Here is a 21218-nt window from a genome sequence, read left to right on the forward strand (position 1 = left end):
AAAGTGAGTGGGTGGTCAGGGTGTCAATCTATCAATCTATCAATAAATCAATCACATTTTATTTGTATGGCGTATTCACAAATTTGTCTCAGGGCTCAACAAGAAAAACAACCCCCCCCAAAAAACACAGGGGAAATAACATAGAAACCTCAGAGAGAGTCACGTGTGAGGGTGTGAATGCATGTGGCTTGTAACACTGCAGAGGATGTTACGATAATCTGCGGATGACTGTAGCAATGTGACATGGACATGTTGCAGTAAGTACAGTAAATAAGTACATTTAAGTATTATTATCCTTACATTTGAGTATTGCATTTTACTTATTATTACTTAGTGATGCCTATATTTGACTCCTGCAGCTCTAATATGGCAAATTTCCCCATTTTGGGACTAATAAAGGATTATCTTGTCTTTTCTTATCTTTTTCTAATCTTATTTCATCTTATCTTATCTTAAATAGCAAACAATATTACTGTGGTTCACCACCAGGAGGCTCCATGCATGGAGTATAATTCACCTGCAGTTGTTCACGTTGAATATTGAAAAATGTCACTTGTCACAATAATGTCACGATAATAATAATAATTATGTCTTTATGTTTGTAGCACTTCTCAAAACTTTGTGTTTCACAAATAAAAATATACAAGTTAAGTAAATAATACATAAACATAACAAAAATCTAATAAAAACCCAGGCATAAAAGAATAAAAACACTAAACATGTGACAGAGATTCAAGCATGCCCTCCCAATACAATGATTCAAACTATAATCAGGGCACGTGGTATATTATAAAAGTACATTTTGAGGTTTGATTGAAAGGAAGCTCTGTCCCCCTCAGAATCTGGAACAGTGTAAAGGCTCCTGCCAGAGGACTTTATGGGGTATTGCCTTATTTCATGGTTCTTAGTGTAAATGAATGATGATCGGTGTGATCTTATTATCTGATCGAACTCTGAGTCAACTCGTATCTTTATCCAACTTGTACAATAAAAACTTTAAGAAACAAATCCAGAGACGGAAACAGAGGCCGCTGGCTTTCAAAGTAAAATGTTATATAAATAAACCAAATAAATAAACAAGCAGCATAAATAATGAATAATATATACATATATGATTGTTTAATCATAAACTATTGTGAGTAAATTATCAATGGGCACCAACACTGGAATGATTCATATATGAAGGCCTATTTCATTAATTAATTCCTCAGATAATTTGTATGATTAAGGCTAAAATCTGTAACTGAGGGTGAATTAAAAGTCTGGGTCTGACCAGTAGAAATAGTTGATTTACCTACAACTTTATTTCAGGCTTCGGTGCCATGATAACACCACTAAACTCCATCCAAAGCCACAAAGTAAGACATGAAGTAGCCTTAATAAAATAAATTATCTCTATAAATGATTCCTTACAAATGTCTCCAATGGTTACAGGGCTCGCCTCTACTTATAGAAAATATTAAATAACAAGACTGAGGCTCCTTTGTCTGAACTGTGCCACCAAATCTTTGTCCCATTCACATGTATATCACAGTGCATTAACACAACATACCTTCTGGTTTGTCTTTTTCAAAATAAGAGTCCCGGATATACCAGCAAACTAAAAGATTTTTACCCAGGTAACAGGCCCTCCAATAAAACAGCCTACATACATATATAAAGCAGTGCATTACAGTGTTCATGCCCATTTGCATTAGAGATATAACTGTTAACCATTCCAGCCATTTTTTTATTTATTTGAGTTAAACTCTCCTTAAATTTACCACAGCAGCCAACACACCTCAAAAGTTTTCTCGGAAGGCGAGTTGTTCTCCTGGTTCAATTTTCATTGTATAAGTTGGATAAATGAACCATAATAAGACCTAGTTTAGATCATTTATTTATTAGACTTATTATTGTTTATGTGTTTATTAAGTCATTTATCTTCACTGTTAAACCTACCTAAGTGCAGAGACGTCCTGCAGGCCGTGGAGACACTAACAACCAACAGAGAGACAGATCAGTGTCCATACGTTTTAAGATAGGCAGCAGAAAAAGTCACTTTTGTGCTTCCAATACATTGAAAGGTCAACTTTTCTTTACGAGTTGAACTCCGTGAACTCTAACTGGATAACCAGCACAATATTCACTTTGTTCCAGTGCGGAATCATCAGTTGTGAGCTTATTCTGTTCTAGCTGCTATACTTTAATATCACTGTAACTTCCCTTCAATAGGGATAAATCAACATTGTTAGGTTTAAAGTACACGTCCACAGTTATTTACATGTTGGGCCTTCTCCCCTAAGAGGCAGAGCAACATGTCATATTCAGGCTGTCATTCATTCATGCATCAATGAGCACACACTCTGGCATTTAGTGGATTTTCTGGAAAGCAGTCTCCTGTAGGCCAGCGTTCAGGCCCACACAGCTGATCATATTATTCCAGTCGCTGTGCTGCACTCACCTTCAGTTCAGCGTGCGCTCCACTATGGACCGCAAAAGGGATGACTGGCACAGGATACAAAGAGAAAGGAAAAGCTACTTGCCACAGAATGACGGATGACAGAAGTACTATGGTGCACATTCTCGAGGAGCCTCGGATGAGAAGGGAAACGGAGAGACTTCGAACTTTTCAGAACTGGCCAGCGGATGCACCTGTAACATCTGGAGAGCTGGCCAGAGCGGGCTTCTTCTTCCTCGGCCCCGGAGATAAAGTCCAGTGTTTCTGCTGCGGGGGGATTTTAAGATGTTGGGTCCACGGGGACAGCCCAGCCGCGGAGCACAGGAGGCATTTCCCCACCTGCAGTTTCATATTGGGCCAAGCTGTGGGAAACATCCCTCTCCAAGTTGGATTCTCGGACTCCGTGGACGGCCAGTTGTTGAGCCAACTCCAGAGGATGACTATGGATGACCAGGGGACAGCTGGACAAGCGGTGTATCCAGAGATGGAGGCGGAGGATTCCCGGCTCACCACTTTCCACAACTGGCCCACTGAGGCCTCGATCCAGCCAGATGTTCTGGCTAGGGCAGGATTTTTCTACACAGGTGCTCACTGTCTCACTCTAAAACCTGACAGCATTTGTATCTTAAGTTTATATCTGCTTTCTTCATTTTTTTTGTATCCAGGCGTATATATGAGTGAAATGTTCCGCACTGACCCAGTCTCTGCTAGAGTGACCTCTCTTTTGTGAGAGGGTTCATGGTACAATTGTCCTGCTGAGTCATCCTGTTGTGGACAGAACAACCTGGACAAAGCTGGGGCTGCTAGAGAAGTAGGGCTCCGCAGCTTCAGGCAATACACAGGGTGTGGACACAATATCATGAAACCCTATACAAAGTTATTAACGTACGAGGAGCATTTTTGTGAAGCTAATGATGTTAGTTTTGTTTCGCAAAAGGTGGATTTACCTTTCTTTTAATTTACAGGTTATGGTTTGTAAAGATAATCCCCGTCAAATCAGACAAATTCAGTTGTGTTATTTATTCTAGTGTGGAGTGCAAGTTGATTTTCTGCGTCCAGTCGGTGTCACTGCCCTTTTTCTAACAGCAGTCTGGTTCATACCGACAGGTCACGGTGACAATGTCAAATGCTTCTACTGTGATGGCGGGCTGAGAAACTGGGAGCCGGGAGATGACCCCTGGCAGGAACATGCCAAGTGGTTTCCACGGTAACACCAGGACTAGGATACAGTATACAGACATTTGTCGAACACATAATATTCCTGTTTTTTATGCACTGGCAAATTAGGCTGTTTCATTAATATGCTATGCATTGGTTTTTGCTCTGAGATAAAAAAAAAAACAAGATGACAAATTTATATTCCTCAGGTGTGAGTTTTTAATCCAGTCGAGGGGGCAGGAGTATATCAGCAACATCCAAGATACTCATTTCCATCTGGGTGAGACTGGGGTGAGAATCCTTCGCATCTAGATAATATCTGTTTGTCACACTGCAGACACAATAATAATAATTACAACAATTCCACATTAATATATGTCACTATGCTGCTCCTGTATTTAAATAATTCACGATTTTCATTGTGAATTGAATTTCAAGGGTGGATCTCAGACCTCGACAAGCAGAGATAACGGCTCCAGAAATGGTAAGTCCTATAAAATGTTTTAAAAAAGGCAGTAAATGAAGGACATGTGGACATAAACGTCAGCCTCCGTCTTTGATGCACATCATCAAAATGTCAACATCCACTCTTGCTTGTTCACACAAAAGGGGGAAAGGTAGAGCAAACACGCCGAGTTGGTTTTTCCAATGAAAGAAAAGCGAAACTGCAGCGCGATGATTGAATCTTGAGAGAACCACCTTGATTGAAACGGGGATTTGAAGGATAAAAGCAGACCTTTCTCCAGCACTGCGGACTTATGTTTGTTATTGGATTGCAGTAGTTAGGGAGCACTATGGAAATAATTTGACTGTTGAAGTGGCAGACAGGAGAGGCCAATTATACCATACAATGCAGGAATCACACTTATAATCCATTTCAGCAGATACATAAAGGAGATCTGTGGTTTGAAATGGCAGATAAACGTAAGCTGCGCAATTTCTCCTCTCCTCTCCTCTCCTCTCCTCTCCCTCCCTCTCGTCTCTCAGATGTGGTCGCAGGTCTGGCGGCTACCTCGGCCATGCTCTCTCCTGTGGTGCAGACTGTGCTTCAGATGGGCTTCGAGGCCGGAATGGTGGAGAGTCTGGTCCAGACCAAGTTTCTATTGACAGGCCAGCACTACATGTCAGTATCTGACCTGGTCACCGACGTTCTGCAGGCAGAGGAGGAGGAAAGACAGAGGGGGCCACAGAGCAGAGGTAACAGCCAGTGGTTGGAGAGTAACTAAGTACTTTTTTAAACTTAAAGTACTTTTCTTTGATATACTTCAGTATTTCAACTTTTTTACTCTGCAGCCATTGTAGTGTTTACTCCACTACATTTATTGGCCAGCTATATAGTTACAGTTACTTTTTAGATTATTATTTTACATCAACACTTCTAAAATACATTTCATGGTAAACATGTCCGGTTGGAGCCTTTTAAAATGTATAGAATTCTCAGACATTTCCCCTCTGAATTTCTCAGATTTGATTTAAATCATGGTTTTAGGCCCATAGATGAAGAAACCTGAAAAGATAATAGAGAAAGTCCCCAAAATCTTTCCTTCCTGTTCCTTTTATTTTCCATTAATCTTGTCATGACCCCTAAATATGTATGTTGTGACCGATCAGAGGAAGCTGTATCTGTATCATGCAGATACAATGGTTCCACCTGTTATATAATGAATTGTAATATGACAGTCATGGCAGATTATGTCGGACGAGTACATTTACTTTTGCTTCTTTAAGTATCAGTAGTCATTTTTGACTATTCACACAATTATACTCAAGGAGTGCATTTAATAACTTGATATATTTCAGTGGTGTGTCACTGTCTTTTTGTAATGTTTGTTCTCTTCAGATACTGAGACGAGGCAGGGCTCCAGTGCTGGAAGTGTGAGAACACAAACACCCATCAGAGGGAAAGGTCAGAGGTCAACATCTATATGACTATCAGGAATAAAAGCCACTTTTGTGCTTGAAATACTTTCATAATGAATTACACCATTGAACTCCTGGCGTATGATTCCTCTATCCTGCAGCGATCTGGCTTCAGACATAACACTGAGCTTGTATTTTGTGTGTCTTCATGTGTTTTTTTCTTTCTATATGTGATCTGACACACAGTGAAGGACCCCAGTCCAGAGGAGATGCTGAGGCAGCTGCAGGAGGAGAGGACCTGCAAGGTGTGCATGGACAAGCTGGTGTCCATCGTCTTCATCCCCTGTGGTCATCTGGTGGTGTGTGGCGATTGCGCTGCCAGCCTGCGTCACTGCCCCATCTGCAGAGCCGTCATCAGGGGCAGCGTTCGTGCGTTCATGTCCTGAAGCTGCAGTAGAGAAGCCACTGCTTTACAGGGGTTACATGAGTGGCCTTGAGTTTTCTTCTGTACTCATTTCCCCCTTGTACTGATCAGAAGCAAGAGTGCTGGTTGCTTGTGTTGTCAGAGTTCACAGACTATTTTCTATAATAAACATTTTAAGCTGTTCAGCCGTTTGTGCGTTGTTTTTATTTTTTACACAATTCAAATCTCGACTAAATGACAACACAAGGTCGTTAAAAGAGCACATTCTTTTATTAACAAACACCTATTTACATGAACACAAAGCACAGTTCAGGATAAATAGGATTATGCAATCAGATCACATGGGAACAGGAGAAACACAGGACATGAAATAAAGAGAAATACAAAAACATCCACTTTCCCACTTTCTATGCAGAGAAAAATAATTATCTACAAAGAGGTGTTTTTATTTCTCAGTGGGGAAAAACACTTTGACAACCATACCAGGTTTTAGGCTGTATTGCACTGAGAGGAAGACTAGTGTTAACGTAATGACTATAGTAGCATTTTACTATTTGTAATGATTATGTTACAATATGAGGTGATTTGTGTTTTGAACTAACCCACACCCCAGATTTAAACTACCAGGAGTGTGTGGACTTTAAATTATAAAGACAATAAGAACATATAAATTATTGCATCTATCCAGTATAGAGGGGACAAATCAAAATCCATCATTGTGACATTAGCCGGCAGAAAGTTGTTGAACGATTTTCAGGATCAAAATTGTAGAATATCAGGTAGAATGAAGTACATCCTATACCACAGGGGAATCAGACACCCAGCAGAATTATATTTTGAGCTGCTAAATGGACAAAAAAATACTGCTTTGTTCGAAACTGTTTCGATTATAGAAATAATTTACATTCTAAGATTTTGCAAGTGTACTGCAATCAAATGAATAACATACTGAAAATATTCTGGATTCAAATTCAGTGGCTAAAAACAGACCTTAACTTGGGTGATAAAAGAAAAGGACTGAAATGAAGTATTGAAATAAATCAGGAAAATGTCTGACTCTCTTTACATGACAGTTACTTTCCAGAAACCCTTGACAAACCATTAAAAATCAATGAAAGATAAAACACTGAGATTTACTGAGGGGCAGGCTTGTGGCAGGGGCCTTGTAACCTGTACATGAACACTTTGGCCACCAGGAGGAACTAGTGATTCACACAAACAGTGAGGCGCCATAACAGACTGTATAGTCCTGATAGATAAAACATAAAGAAAATAAAAAAGTGCTACCAATCGGTTCAGAGAGATATGATGCACATTTGCCTATGTCAACTTATAATGTTGCTGGATCAGATTAAAGGAAATGTGAGTAAGAAACTACTCAGCAGAAGATTTCTGTTCCAGAGTCACCAGCTCATTCACTGTAAAGTCGTCTGAAGATACTGGTTTACTATTTTGTCATCACTTAAGATGTTATACACATAATTACAATACAAACCCTGTAAAAAACATGCTATAAAACAATCACAACTGAGACTATCACCATTGAGAATCTAAACTGTTTGACCGACAGGAGACGAACATCTGATCCACTCACGTATAGCCATGCTACTTCTACACTGAGGACTATACCCATACGGACTCAAACACTGCTGTGTGCAATATGAAGTAGTAAAACAATCTCTATTGTTCCGCTGAAAGTTAAAAATACGCTGTGCAACCCTTGCTCGAGAGAGTGTGTGTGTGTGTGTGTGTGTGTGTGTGTGTGTGTGTGTGTGTGTGTGTGTGTGTGTGTGTGTGTGTGTGTGTGTGTGTGTGTGTGTGTGTGTGTGTGAGCGGCCCTGATGTGTCGTCAGTAGTTAAGAGGAGAAGTGAGAAGAAAAGCTCTCGGCACATCATCTGACGAGGCTGTTGGCGAAAAATAGTCACAATAATAAGACTCCAAAAATAAAAAGGTAAAACTCAACATGCTGTTTCCTTGTGTCTGAACGCCGCTCGGAAGCTAAAGCTCTTTTTCATTCTTGACACTTCTTCACATGTCAGACTCTCAATCCAAATCCCCCTTTCATTATTTACATTTTCTATTTTTGACAGATGCCGCTGAAGGTTTTGGTGCTTTTGTTCCCTCCCCTCCCTCTGCCCCTTCCTGCTTTACTTGTGTATTTATGCACACAGATCCTGGCCTAAAGTAAACAGGCGGCACACAATAGCTCATTCCACAGGCTCCACTGTAATTCAGCCCTCTGGCCAAGATCTGAGCCAAACCGGCAATGACACGCTAAATCACTGAGTCCCCTCGAAGACACAGACTGGGAACGCTGGGCAGTTCCTGGTTACATACACACTGTATTTATATGCTGCACGTGTTCTATACAGTCATGTTCAGGGGGAGTTTCGAGACCATTATGGGCAGGTCAGTGCAGCAATGGGACCTTAGCAGAGAACTCAACACAAAGAAAATGATTGATACTTCCCTAAATACACAATATGAGGCTTTGTTCCAGTGTAATCCGCCCCCCCCCTCGTTCTCAGGGCCCGTCATCTCTCCATGGAAAACAATGGACCCTAACTGAGAAGTGTTGGCTTTTCTGGGCGGCACACCAGTAAATGACATGTTTAAAGAACTGAAATCAAGAAGGGGGAGGAATGTCTGGCATGCCCCGGTGCACTGGGGACGTTTGTGTCAAAACAGCCATTTTGTCTCCGTGGGAATCTGCTGTGTCACCTCCCTGCTGGACGCTCTCCTATTTACGTAGACCTGGAAAGGAGAGAAACACGGGAAGGAAGAGCAGAGGTTAGCAGCCATTGGACACATGCACATGCACACCTTGTGCCCAGCATACAACACACACACACACACACACACACACACACACACACACCGGATGAATCTATCCAGAATATAACTCCCTGTGGATTGAAGAGACAAAAACTTCCTCCCATTAGAGACGGAGCTGATTAAACTGTCAAGGAGCTAATAAGACATTAATTTCACATTGGCCGAGACTTATTACACAACTTCCAAGGCCCATTGTTGTTAAATTATCTGCAACTTAATTGATTAATCCAATTTTAGACAGATTCTTTTGTACGTTCTTCTTCGTGTGCTTCTTTCAGACAACCAAAAACACACAAAACAGCACCATGAAAGGACTTCTTATTCCCCAAAGCCCTCTGACAGGATGTAGCATGTTTCACAGAGTGCTTTTCTCTCCAGACATGACTCAAATCCCCAGATACTGAGCAAGGACCCGTCTGCACAACCTCCTCGAGTCACTCTCGTGTTCCAAACTATACTGCGTCCTAACCAAATGATAAAAGGCTCCGCAGCAAATGTGTAAATTGACCTTGAGTTGAGAATATTTTGTCAATTCGATTTTTATAAAAACTTCAGGGGAAAAAGGAGGAAACAACCACACACAAGTAGTAAAATGAGTGCATCCCAAAATGTGCAATACCTCAAAACGTCAATGGTGATATGCATACAGTCACATTTACAACTCAGAGGGACACACAGTGTACAATGGGATGACAGCACCGTCATACTTACAGGTACATGGGCTTTAAGAGTAGATGAGATGGTTTCTCATTGACATGGTAGAGAGGGAATGGGTCAAATCCACCAATAAAATCAACTGAAAACAAAGGATTAAACACATAAATTATGGAGCAAATCAAAAGACAATAACCAAATAAGACGCTTAACAAAAACAAACAAACATGCGTGACCAAAAACACAAAAACAATAACAACATGAGCTGAATGAGGAATGAGATGGAAACAAAGAGGACACAGTGGGAACAGGAGTAAAACAAGGGTGTGTTGACAGCTTGCCAAGAACAGGACACACTTTTTTCTTTCTTTTCAGTTTTTTAACTTTGACAAAAAAAACTAAAAATCTCTGCTTTAACTCTTTTTTCATCTGTGCATCTGCCTCGAGCCCGAGGGGAAGCTGGGGAGCAGGTGTAAGCTGGCCAGCTGTCAAAATAGCAGAGGCCTTTTTATCGCTCAGAAACAGAGGTGACCTTCAGCCGCCGAACCAAACGCTCAACCCTCTCTGTTTATTTTCTCGCTCTGAAGATCAGACTCCAGGCGAAGGGCAGACGAGCCGACGAGTGTTACGCCACGCCGGGAACGAGAGGGACATGCTGGTACCAAAGGGCTGCGTATTTTTCACAGATGCGGAGAGATGTTTTTTTTTGTTGAGATGAAGGAAAGTGCTCGCGGCTCTTTGGGGGACACAAAGGCTGAGTGGGAGAGAGGGCGGAAACGCAGGGGAGGACGAGGAGAGTCATGCTGGTCGGTCTGACTGACGGGGGGGCAAAGAGATTAAGTTGAGCGAGAGTTTGTGAAAGAGGCCAGAATGTCCAGGGGGCTGTGAGACTCCTGTAAACATCGCGAGAGGAGGAACCTGATTCAGTGGAAAAAGACCCCAAACAAACAGTGGATCCCGGACCAAGAGGAAAAGACGAAAAAAACTACAAGGGCAGATCTGTGACTTTCTGTGGGGAGGAGCAAAAAAACACAAGCCAGCCATGGAAAGTACCGCAAGGCCAAATCGGTTCCATCCTGATAAGAGGAGGCCAGGGTGGTCTGCAGAATACTGATAGGTGGACAGGATGAGCGCACAGAGCCACAGGGTGCTGTGGTGGGGGGGCTGTCCCTATCCTCTGACCCTGCCCTGATCCTCTATAGGATTCATCTGTACACGTACACGTACACGCACACGCACACGCACCCCTCTTCCCTGCTCTTTTCTGTACCAGTGATTTTCTCATTATGAGCAGGTGGGGATCCATCTCCTGCCACGATAAACTGTGCTGAGGAATACACTTAGATGATAATGACGGCTGCCGTTTTTAGATAATCCAACAACTCAAGGGACGGAGGATATCTGTCGGTCTGTCAGTGTGTAAATCCAACACTTTGATTCTGAGTGAAACATCACAACAACAACTACAGGACTGGGATTTTTGGCCGACAATCAATGTCTCCAAGTCGAGTCCAGTCAGATTTTTCAGTGTATATTTACAGGAGTGAAATCAGAGAAGACACTAACATACTGCAGGCTGGGTAATGTGTCTTTGTAAAGTTTTACGGGACTTTGAGTCTTTCTGAAGTAATCTGTTCTTTATGGCTGTTGTGTGAATAGCAAACAAAACTTACAAATAAATGCAAAAAGCTGTTAGCTTGGTATTCAAGTGTGGATGCCAGTATTTAATGTGTTCTTTCGAGAAAAGGTCACGACCTTGGAAACGGATATTGGCAGTTGATCAGTGCTTTTGCTCTGAGAGACGAGCTCGGGCTCAAGTCGCTGCTTCTCACTTGGACACACGCAAGAACTGAAAGGTATGTAGGTCAACACTGAAGGCATGTGTGTGGAGCCCCTTCACAAGCAGGGAATAATGTCAGACGATTATGTTTCAGTTTAAGTGGAAACCATGTGACGTCAATGTACAGTAGACTGCTGCATCTCAACCGTGTGTCTGTGTGTGTGTGAGCACAGAGATAAAGGGAAGAAGACCAGCAGGGAAAATGAGGGCGTTTGAGAATAAAAGAGTTTGAGGAAGACTGAGAAAATCGAGGGGAGACGGGGCGGAGACAAAGATGGAGATAAAGAGACAAACAGCTCCAGACTTCACAGCATATCTGTAACAATCTCTATAATATGAGATAGAAGACACAGTCTCTCTCTCTCTCTCTGTCTCTAACACACACTCTGCATTTAAGGGAGCTCCAGCACTGACCCTCAGTCCTCACACACCATTACACAGCCATCATTGCAGCACAGGCTTATCATCTACTTTAAAGACTGGTTTAGTGGGTTTATGCTCGGTTCATTTTGCATATGAAAACTTCAGGTGTGCTTGATGGACACTGCATTTAAACTTAATCACCCGTGAAAAGAAGAGGAAGGTTCCAGGCAACAATTCAGCCCCTTTCACGCTGGACAGAAGAAGCCACTAACTAACACCCGCTCACGTGTGGTGTCTGTCTTCGTTGGGAAAGGCCACGATCAGCGTTCAGTACTGTGACTCTGCAGTAATCTCAGGTTTTTATATCTGCAGGGATGGACACATGACCCCAGGGAGGACATGCTAATGTTCGACAGATCGGGGGGAACATTTGAACAGAAGCTATCATTGAGGCAATGAAGACTCGACTCCCCTGTGGGTGCCTTCTGCGACTGTTCGGCGTCTCAGCCAAAAATTACACCCACGTCGGTGTCTCTCTGAACATCGTTTCATTGGCATTGAGTTTAAAGAGACTGATGTTAACCAGTGTAACGCTGCTTTCTACCGTTTGAAAACCCTGTTCTCTGGAGTTTCTGTTTTTCGTTTAACGTCACACACCAGAACAAGAAACAGAAAAGCAAACTGGTCCACTGGCCTTGTGAAAGGCATCAATCGCCTTCTTTTTAGCAGGTTTAGCCACGTTTAGAAAACCCACATATTCCTGCTTATTTGGGTGTAAAAAGGGTTTATGGAGGGGGGCCACTCTAAAGCAATGGGTTTAATGTGACAGATACAATAAATGCTCTAATGTCCATTAACTGAATTTATAATAGATGAATAAACTGAGGGTGTCTCCAGCAGCTATAAATGAGCAATAAAATGAATGAATCGTGGACAATAAAATGAAAATAAGACATCTATAGGTCAAGTTTAATATGATCCAATGTGCAAATAGTGTGATGCAGAATGATGCTGATATATATGCTAGATATAGTTTTGAGCTCTTCTTCCTCTGTCTTAAAAACATATGTGTACAGGTCCCCTCTACATTCTGACCTGATCTTAGTGAAAATGCTCCAGAATTTGCTTGGGATGATGTATGGCCTTTTTTTCATAACAATCGCAAAGTTGAATGTAGGTGATATGTGTGCAGGCTGTACTTTGTGTTTGTCAAATACTGCGATGCAACAATGAAATAGTGTCAAGGATTTAGTAAAAACTATTGTGTGCACTTCAGGTTTAAGATCGATAAGTCGATAAAACTGTCCTGCTCTTACAACAAGGCCAATCAGGCCCAGTCTGTATAAACCCACAGTCCTGAGAGGAGAGGCAGCAACAGTGTCAATCCGTGTGGACCACTGGTTTGCAGGGGCTTTTATTTTGTTAGCTGGACAGATTATATCTGAATTTTAAACAGCAAAAATATCATATTCCACATGTACAGTATGAAATAGTTTAAGGCATTTTCAGGGGAGAACTGAAACAATAATTTAGGCCGGAAATTTGACTCCATCCCAGGCCACAATCACACAAACCATCAGACTGCTAATTTTGTAGACGAATACTATTTGTTGATGTAATGGGAACAGACTATAATATTTTAGCCACTGGAAAAGTCATCCAGATAAAAAAAAGTTTTAGCTTCATGTGTATAAATACAGAGCTGTAATTTTCCAGTCGCCTTTCTCGTCTGATCAGTCTCAGATTCATTCTGCAGCATGAGACCAGAGGAAGAATCTTCAGAGACGAGAAGAACAAAGAGTCCAGACACAGACGGTGTGGCCTCCACGAGGAGACAGAAAACTAAATCCACAGAAAAGTTATCAAAGATGCTTGGAACACGGTGTATGGTTTATTTCTGAAAGCACGCTCACTTTACTGCAAGTGTCTACAACCTCTGTAAGGTACTTTATATCTTACTAGAATTATTTGAGGAAAATGTTGATTTTCTAGTGATATTTGCCTTATTCTGTCTCATTTCTTAATTTCTGATGCATTGGAATGTAAACACAGGTAAGTGTGAACAAAAACAATATGTTATGACTAAATAAAACACAAAGTGACAAATTAAACAGTGAAAGCACCGCTTCTATAACCATGAACAATAATTACTTTGATTATATTGACAGTGAATTGACCCTAAAACCGAGCAAACCAAAAGAAATTCAGCCATTATACATTTTGTCATTAGCACCTCGGCTTGTCCTACAGTGACATATTAAAAGATCTTCTGTGAAAAATCCTTGTTCTTCGTGTTTGGCATCATTTTTCACTAACAGCGAGGTGATGAAGTGAAAACGGGTTGAGGCTTCTCTTTGATTTCTTTGACCTTTTCACTCGTACGCTGCCACCTACACATTAATCCATCCCTCCAGTTGCTCCGTCTGCTACGGATGATTTTCTGGGGATGTGACTCAGCACACAGGGAGGCAGCATAATTAGCAGACATGCTAAAGCGAGCTTATCCCAGCGCTCGGCGGCTAACTCCATGACCTACTTTACAAAGAGGATTTTCCCCACCACTCACTCTGCCGGTGTGTCTGCTCACCACCGATAACTCTGTGTAACAAATTAACACACACACACACACACACACACACACACACACACACACACACACACACACACACACACACACACACACACACACACACACACACACACACACACACACACACACACACACACACACACACAAATGGCGGGGTCCAAAGGTTCTGAGACCCTGTTTCCCCTTCACTTCAAATGGAAAGACTTTTCGACCCCACTGATGTGTGTGCACGTACACACAGACACATGCATTTATACAGTGGGAGAGGAATAGAGGAAGTGCTGACACACACACACACACACACACACACACACACACACACACACACACACACACACACACACACACACACACACACACACACACACACACACACACACACACACACACACACACACACACACACACACACAAAACTAAGCCGAGGGTGTATGATGCTTGTTATTCTGCCCATTGTGTCTCTATTTCTTGTTTTTCTTGTGTGTGTGTGTGTGTATGTGTGTGTGCATGTTTCATCCCCCTAGTCTTTACGCAAGCCTGAGCACTCTAATCTATCTCACCCCTCTCCCTGGAGAGCGAGGGAGTGCTTGTCGTGAGAGGAATTCCTGTCTCGTCTCCTTAGTCGTGAAACGCTCATCTTGCCTCGTGTTGTTTGTTCCTGCATATTACCCCCCGTCTTATTTTCCCCTCCGTGGCTCGCTCCTGATAAACACCTCCCTCACGTACTCCTCTATCCGTCTTTCCTCCTCCCTCTCTTTCTGCCTCTCCCAGAGGATGCTTCCTGTACCCGTCTTCTCTTGGTGAGGCGCAATCAACAGGGAAGTTATTGACCAGCAAGGCACTTAATGAGGCTGATACAACGAGTGACCAGAGACCTCTAACTTTTTTTACAACAAGCGCACCTTGTTACAGCTCGGAAACCAGAGAAAGGAGAGCGAGAGAGATGGGAGAGAAAGAGGAAAAGAGAAAGGACTTCTTGAACATACTCAAATTGGATTGTGATACTTGGCTATTCCATCTACCTGGGATGAAACCACGAGGCCTGCGAGGGAGAAGTGATGGAAAAGTTCTGAGTGGGAGGAGAGATGCTAATTCACCCAGAAGGCTCACTGCAGAAATTTGCTTTAATCTACAGATCAAATGAGGAGAGAAAACGAGAGCGGCAGAGGGGCCTTGGCTGTTTTTTGTGTTGATGAGAGAGTGTGCGTGTCTGCATGAACAAAATACATGTGTGTGTGTAGGCTAAGGCAGGATTGCGATAACAAAGAGTTGGAAGCGATGTTGCAGCGTTTTTCGCTCCAGCACAGCCTGAATCAGAGAAGAACTACCAGATGATTAAAGCCAATAAAAATCACATAATTTTCTGCAACCTTTCCTTATTGCTTGTGGGCTATTTCTTATAGTTTATCTCCGTTTTTTGAGTGTGGACGACTGTCTGGTATGATTTTTAACAATCTCTGCCAACTGTCCACACTCGGAGCTCAAAGGTCCCAGACAAAAAAAACAAATGAAAAAATTGTTGAGGCGATAAAGTCTTTCTTTTTTAAGTTCCAGATGAAATGGTATTACCCTCCCAGGAATACTTATGGGTGATTAAGTGGTGCTGCCCAGAGCTGGGAGGGGAAATCAGTTGGATGGTAACGCTAAACACTCACAGCCAGTGAGTCTCTGGTATGTGACCACCAGAGAGCTGCTCGGACTCGTGTGCCACCGGTCAACGGGAACACAAACGGAAACCACATCAAAATCCTCCCAAATTACAAGACTCTGTTGTCAAGGACGCTTTTAGTACATGTAGTGCTTTGTTCATCGTGCTGTTTAAATCCAATTACAGTTTTGGTTACAGCCAAGCACCATATTCTTTATACTTTAGCTGTTTTCAGATATGAAAGTATCGGTCATTTGGGACAATTGGATCCGGAAATTATCCCGACGTTTCCTTTCACATATGAAGAACGCAGCAGCAGACTCTCCAGGTCTGGGTGGAGCAGGCAGGAGGCAGGACAGAAAGTATAAATGCTGCTGAGGAAATCCCATGTTTTTGTTTACAGCACATTGACACCAGCGTGGATTCTTATCTCCAAAAGCTCTCGCATCGCATCGTCTTTCAGCATCTGTCGTCGTTGTCTTCCTTGTCTCGGAGGTTTTCTATTCTCACATACAGCCCCTCTGGATAATTTCAGGAGCATATCTGGAGTTCAATGAATGTCTGGAAGCTGCTTGAGTATTCCAACAAGCGCATATGAGTGTGGACTTGAGAAACCCCTCAGCTAATCCTCACAGAGTGAGCTTGTTTGTTCAGCCATTACATAAATGGCTCTGAATGGAATAGAACTCATTTACATAGCTGACTCTCTATTTAACTATGTCTCCTCTAGAACAATGAGATCATCAACAGCCAAAATAGATATCAGAGAAGCTAGTTCAGTGAAAGAAAACTGAAAATATTTCTCTTTCTTTCAGCCTTGAACTAGATCTTGCACTTGCCCGCACTTTTATGTACATTTTTGGTTAAATATAATTTTCTTTCCTTTCTGTTTTAATGCATTTTTTTTATTAGATTTAATAAAAAAAATGTTTATGTACTTATCTCTTAAATATCATTTTAACATGTTCCTATGTTTCTTAAAATCTGTTCTCTTCCTTTTTTAAAATTACATTTTAACATGTTTTTTATTTTCATCCACACTGCATGTAAACCACTTTGAGCTGCATTTCTTGTACGAAAGGTATGAAGTGTATAAACAGTTTATTATTATCCAACCATCTGACACCTGCACCTTCCTGCATTTAGTTTCAAAGCATTGCTTGAATATATCTGTAAAGACAGATTCTCATGCATGTGAGCAGCTATGTGTCGTAGACAGCCCTGCAGCACTAATCAGATATTTATGACTCCCACCGACCCTTAAGATCAAATGTTTCCTCTCATCTGATTGGCTAACCCTCCGCAGGACCTCTGACCTGCTTCCTATGAGGTCACAGCAACTGGGATATTAATCACAAGTGTCCGTTTCTGGTTTCTCCTTCTTCTCACATTCTCATATGACTCTACTTTTGGCTGGCATATTTTTTTATGTTCACACCGTCGGCCCTTTTTACACACGTAAAGGTCAACGCCACATTAAAGGTTTAACAGGGAACGACATAAAAACAACACAGACAGGAGGAAACAGAGCGAGGAGCCACTTCAACGAAACGATGACTATGTTTGAGTAGCGGCACGACACAGATGTGAGGAGCGAAGGTGTGTTTGTGTTTGCGTACGAGAGAGAAAGTGGGGGAGGTGCACCCCTGCAGAATGAAAACACCCCACCCCACGCAGGCTTCAGACAGCTGGGGGGACAAACAGGGGGGTGCGTGGAGAGACGGAAGTGAGAAAAGTGAAAGCCAGAGTCCATTAAAGGAGGAAAATAACAGGTTTGCGACAGCGAGGACCACACAGAACGTCGAGGGGGCGCGGCGAGGCGACGAGAGGACACGTGAAAAGAGAAAGGGAAGAATGGGCTGAAGGAGGTGAGGAGAGGGAACACATGGCTGCTTTGGTTCTGGAGGGAGAGGGCCCAGCTGGTGTGGGGGAGGAAGGGGGAGGGAGAGAGAGAGAGAGAGAGTGAGAAGAGAGCTCGAGCTGGGAATAGAGGGATGGGGAAGAAAGATGCGGCCCTGCTCTCCCCAACTTGGGAGTCGACTATCTCATGTTAGTGAGTGGGTTTGATTCAATCATTAATGCAAGGCTCGGTTTCAAGAGTGTGTGTGTGTGTGTATTTGTGTGTGTCTGTGTGTGTAAGGGGAGGTTGAGCGACTCACAGCTGTCCTCCTCCTCAGTGATGGCGCTGACAACGTAGCAGGCGTACACGAAGCCCAGGAGCTGTGGACACACAAGCAAACAGGAGAGGTTAGACTCCGCAGAGCAGCAGATGAACAACAGTGTGTTGGCTTTAATGGACAAACAGATAATACAGAAAGAACACCCGGAGGAGAACAGACAGTTATGACTCTGAGAGATGGAGGCTGTGCAGTCTCGGGGGGGGCCTGCAGTGTGCGGCCGGTGCAACACTGTAAAGAACGACACTACAACGGAAATGATTGATTATCTCATAAAATAATAATGCAATAATAAAGATTTTATAGACTAAACAATGAATCGTCAAGAAACCATCAAGACTATAAAACTATAGGTGTAACGTGAAAGGGGTCACAAGTATTTTTGAAACCACACACGTTTAGTTACTTTGCCTGCAACTTTAATGTTTTACTGTGGTCACTGCTCTCATCCGCATCAGGCTACATCCCAATTAATACATTTTTACTAATTACTTACTAATTAAAGCACCAAACAAACTAGTGGAGCACTTGGCAGCTAAAGCGACAGATGTTCTCCTCAAAAGTCGGTGGAGACCAAAAAATAACATTTGGGGGAGCTGGCAGGAAAATATCTGGATAATATCCAATGCAACTTACTCAGATATTCCAGGAAAATGTCGAGTTCAGCGCATGTCTGAAAGCAGCTTATATGTCCTTTTTTCTAATATATTTACTTTTACAGGTTTTAATTTGAAAATGTAAATGAAAAACCGTCCAGACAAAAGTTTTAGGTTCATATCAGAAATAATCTCGGTCAACGCTAACTCGCCTAGTAATGCAGGTCACATGACCATTGACTTGCATGCGCAATTGAGAATTGACACCGCTTACTGCAACAAGATGGCGTCCTGTGCATGTAGGCAGCTGTAGCATTATAAAGTAATTCATTATCCATGTTGCATTCAACACTGGTATTCTAGGAGGATGCTGTTTTAGTTCACAGTTCACACGGTTGATTGTGATGAATCAAGGAATGAGACATAATGATCCAATCAGGAAGCGAACGTGGATGTCTGGGTTGTTGTTTAAACAGTCTCAGCTTCTGCCCGTCCAACCCTGGAGATTACGAACTGAAATGGAGAAAAGCAGTGTTTACAAAATGGAATTTTTTAGTGGCTTGAAATCTCCAGAGTAGAAAGGATGTGAGACAAATCTTTTGTTTAAAACTAAAAATATATTAGTGGCAGCGTTTTTGAGCAAACAGCTCAAACCCACCGCACACAACCCGCCCAGCACCAAACAGACAAAGTTAGCCTGAAACCACTCAAGCACTTGGCAGCTGAAGCTACAGATATTTCCCTCAAAAGCCGGTGGAGACCAAAAACAAAGCAAAAACCAAAAGGGAACACTGGACTTACATCAATCAGGTGGCCCGAAACACAACCAATCCAAATTAACAGAGAAGTGCTGGGCATGTAAACAGACAACTGTTTACTGACATGTTCAGCATATCAATCTGAAGGTAAAACTATGTCGGCGCTATGTGTTCACAGCTCTCCGGAGTTTTAATGCAGTATCTGTGTTGGCAGTGCTATAGAAGTGGACAGGGTTTCCACAGTGTACATACAGTAGCTGCTCAACCGAGTGGGCACACACACAGCACTGAGAATAGCCTGTGGAACTGGCAGATGGCTGTCATCGACTCAGAAACGGACACGGCGAGAGACAGTCTCTCACCACCGAGCCATCCATCCATCCATCATCTGGCACTCAGCCATGCCAATTAAAACAGCACCGGGCACGCTGCCCTCCTCACACACTGGGTACACAAACACAGAGCCCATGGAGGGACTGACTGGCTATTTATATAACATTGATTCAACCTATAACTGGGCCTGGCCTATGTAATTATAAGAGGAACAGTTTGCACGTCTTTATTCCATTTTTCATGCGTGTAATATATGTGGCCTTCACAGAAGTTCATCCAGATGTAGATTAAATGTTTTATTTATGAATGAAACGCAGCTGTGGTGTCTAGTGGAGGAGAGAATGGGTCCGTCTCTGTGTGGGCTCGATAAGATTCGTACCTCTCTCCTCTCCCTGCTTCTCTCTCACCTGTTCTCCTGGCTCTGGTATCTAATTGCTGGTCTCACCCCATCCATTACTGTGGCGGTGAAATGGAGGTGAATTAGCATATGTATAAAGCCAGTGTCAAACACAAGATGGTGTTAACAGCAGGGGGCACACCCTGTTTTTCCCAATTGTATTGTGTCTGTGTGTGTGCACGCATGTGTGTCCAATGTGTGCTTTTTCCCTGCAGAAGTGTGTGCTCGGACAAGTTAATATCTAATGCATGAGTGCACGTTTGTGTGATTTGCATAAAGGGTTGCTGTTGTGCTCTGAGTCACAACATTATACAGCCAACATGTCACAGCAGAGGAGGCTTAGGAAACAATAGTGTTTGCATATCATATGTGAAGATGGTGGTGGAGCAGGCTGCAGTGGGCCGTGTTCAGACCTGCTATTAACGTCCATCCTGAGTGATCAATGCACGCAGCCACCTCCCAATGCAGTCTGAGGGATTGGATCTCTTCAACACCACTTGTGATCAGATCTCTCAGGACGGGTGTCAGGCTGACCATGTTCATTTATGAATCACGAGAATGTGAGACTGTTTAGTTGAGAGAAACTTGAGACGATTGAAATGAGAAGAAAATAATCTTTTGTTAGAAATCCCAGCAAATCCTCAAACGCCCACATCGGCCAGTTTCTGGTCTGAACCCTCAGTCAGTCATGATCTAAAATATAATCGTTGTTTGTATGATAGCACAGCACATCATTTATCTACTCAGCAAATGAATCAATGAGGAGGCACTTGACGGTATCTACGAATGTGAGAAAGAAACAGAATAGAGGGGAGGAAAGAGCGTATCAGACAGATTTAGTCTCAAAGATTTTCAGTCTGGTACAACACAAAGCGGCTCAGGCGATGACGACAGAAACAAGACGAGGCCAGTTTTATATCTAAAGCTGCGCTGTCGCCCCGAGGGAAAACAAAATACAATACGACTGACATGCTGCGGTTACTTTTAGCTGCAGCGCACATTTATAAATAACACTTGTGAATAGACAAATCCGACGCAGCACTAAATTCAGTGAAAGCCAAAGAGTGGGTGCTGCTCAGCGATGGGACATCACTGCCATGTCTCACACCTCCACTGATAAAAACGATCACGTCTGGACAGTGAA

At 42.6% G+C, this 21218-nt stretch overlaps 2 protein-coding genes across 4 annotated transcripts in view; one reads left to right on the forward strand and one right to left on the reverse strand.

Annotated features, from left to right (window-relative positions):
• Positions 1 to 2396: 2396 nt before the first annotated feature.
• On the forward strand, positions 2397 to 5914 carry birc7 (baculoviral IAP repeat containing 7). The gene is made up of 7 exons (XM_035159075.1): positions 2397 to 3024; positions 3548 to 3647; positions 3808 to 3889; positions 4037 to 4082; positions 4586 to 4795; positions 5439 to 5504; positions 5705 to 5914. The coding sequence occupies exons 1-7, from the start codon at positions 2484 to 2486 to the stop codon at positions 5902 to 5904; spliced, it is 1245 nt and encodes a 414-aa protein (XP_035014966.1). The 5' UTR covers positions 2397 to 2483; the 3' UTR covers positions 5905 to 5914.
• Positions 5915 to 6133: 219 nt separating this feature from the next.
• nkain4 (sodium/potassium transporting ATPase interacting 4) overlaps positions 6134 to 21218 on the reverse strand; it is a 48364-nt gene continuing 33279 nt past the window's right edge. The window contains exons 5-7 of one of the 3 annotated variants that reach the window (XM_035159989.2): positions 17973 to 18033; positions 9430 to 9514; positions 6134 to 8637 (exon numbers count right to left, since the gene is read on the reverse strand). In XM_035159989.2, coding sequence (XP_035015880.1) covers positions 8628 to 8637; positions 9430 to 9514; positions 17973 to 18033 — 156 coding nt within the window. In that variant the 3' untranslated portion in view covers positions 6134 to 8627. Of the gene's footprint in view, positions 8638 to 9425; positions 9515 to 17972; positions 18034 to 21218 lie in introns of those variants that run through there. The other 2 variants (XM_035159991.2, XM_035159990.2) reach the window with 2 other exon arrangements.

This window comes from Hippoglossus stenolepis, chromosome 6 (assembly GCF_022539355.2).
Source record: "Hippoglossus stenolepis isolate QCI-W04-F060 chromosome 6, HSTE1.2, whole genome shotgun sequence".
Taxonomy (NCBI): Eukaryota; Metazoa; Chordata; class Actinopteri; order Pleuronectiformes; family Pleuronectidae; genus Hippoglossus; species Hippoglossus stenolepis.

What these genes read in the sequence shown, in the direction of transcription:
- birc7 (XM_035159075.1), top strand. Translation starts at nt 2,484, where the DNA reads ATGACTGGCACAGGATACAAAGAGAAAGGAAAAGCTACTTGCCACAGA. An exon ending in CATGCCAAGTGGTTTCCACG is followed by an intron (nt 3,648 to 3,807) that starts GTAACACCAGGA and finishes TATATTCCTCAG; the next exon opens with GTGTGAGTTTTTAATCCAGT. An exon ending in AGATAACGGCTCCAGAAATG is followed by an intron (nt 4,083 to 4,585) that starts GTAAGTCCTATA and finishes CTCGTCTCTCAG; the next exon opens with ATGTGGTCGCAGGTCTGGCG.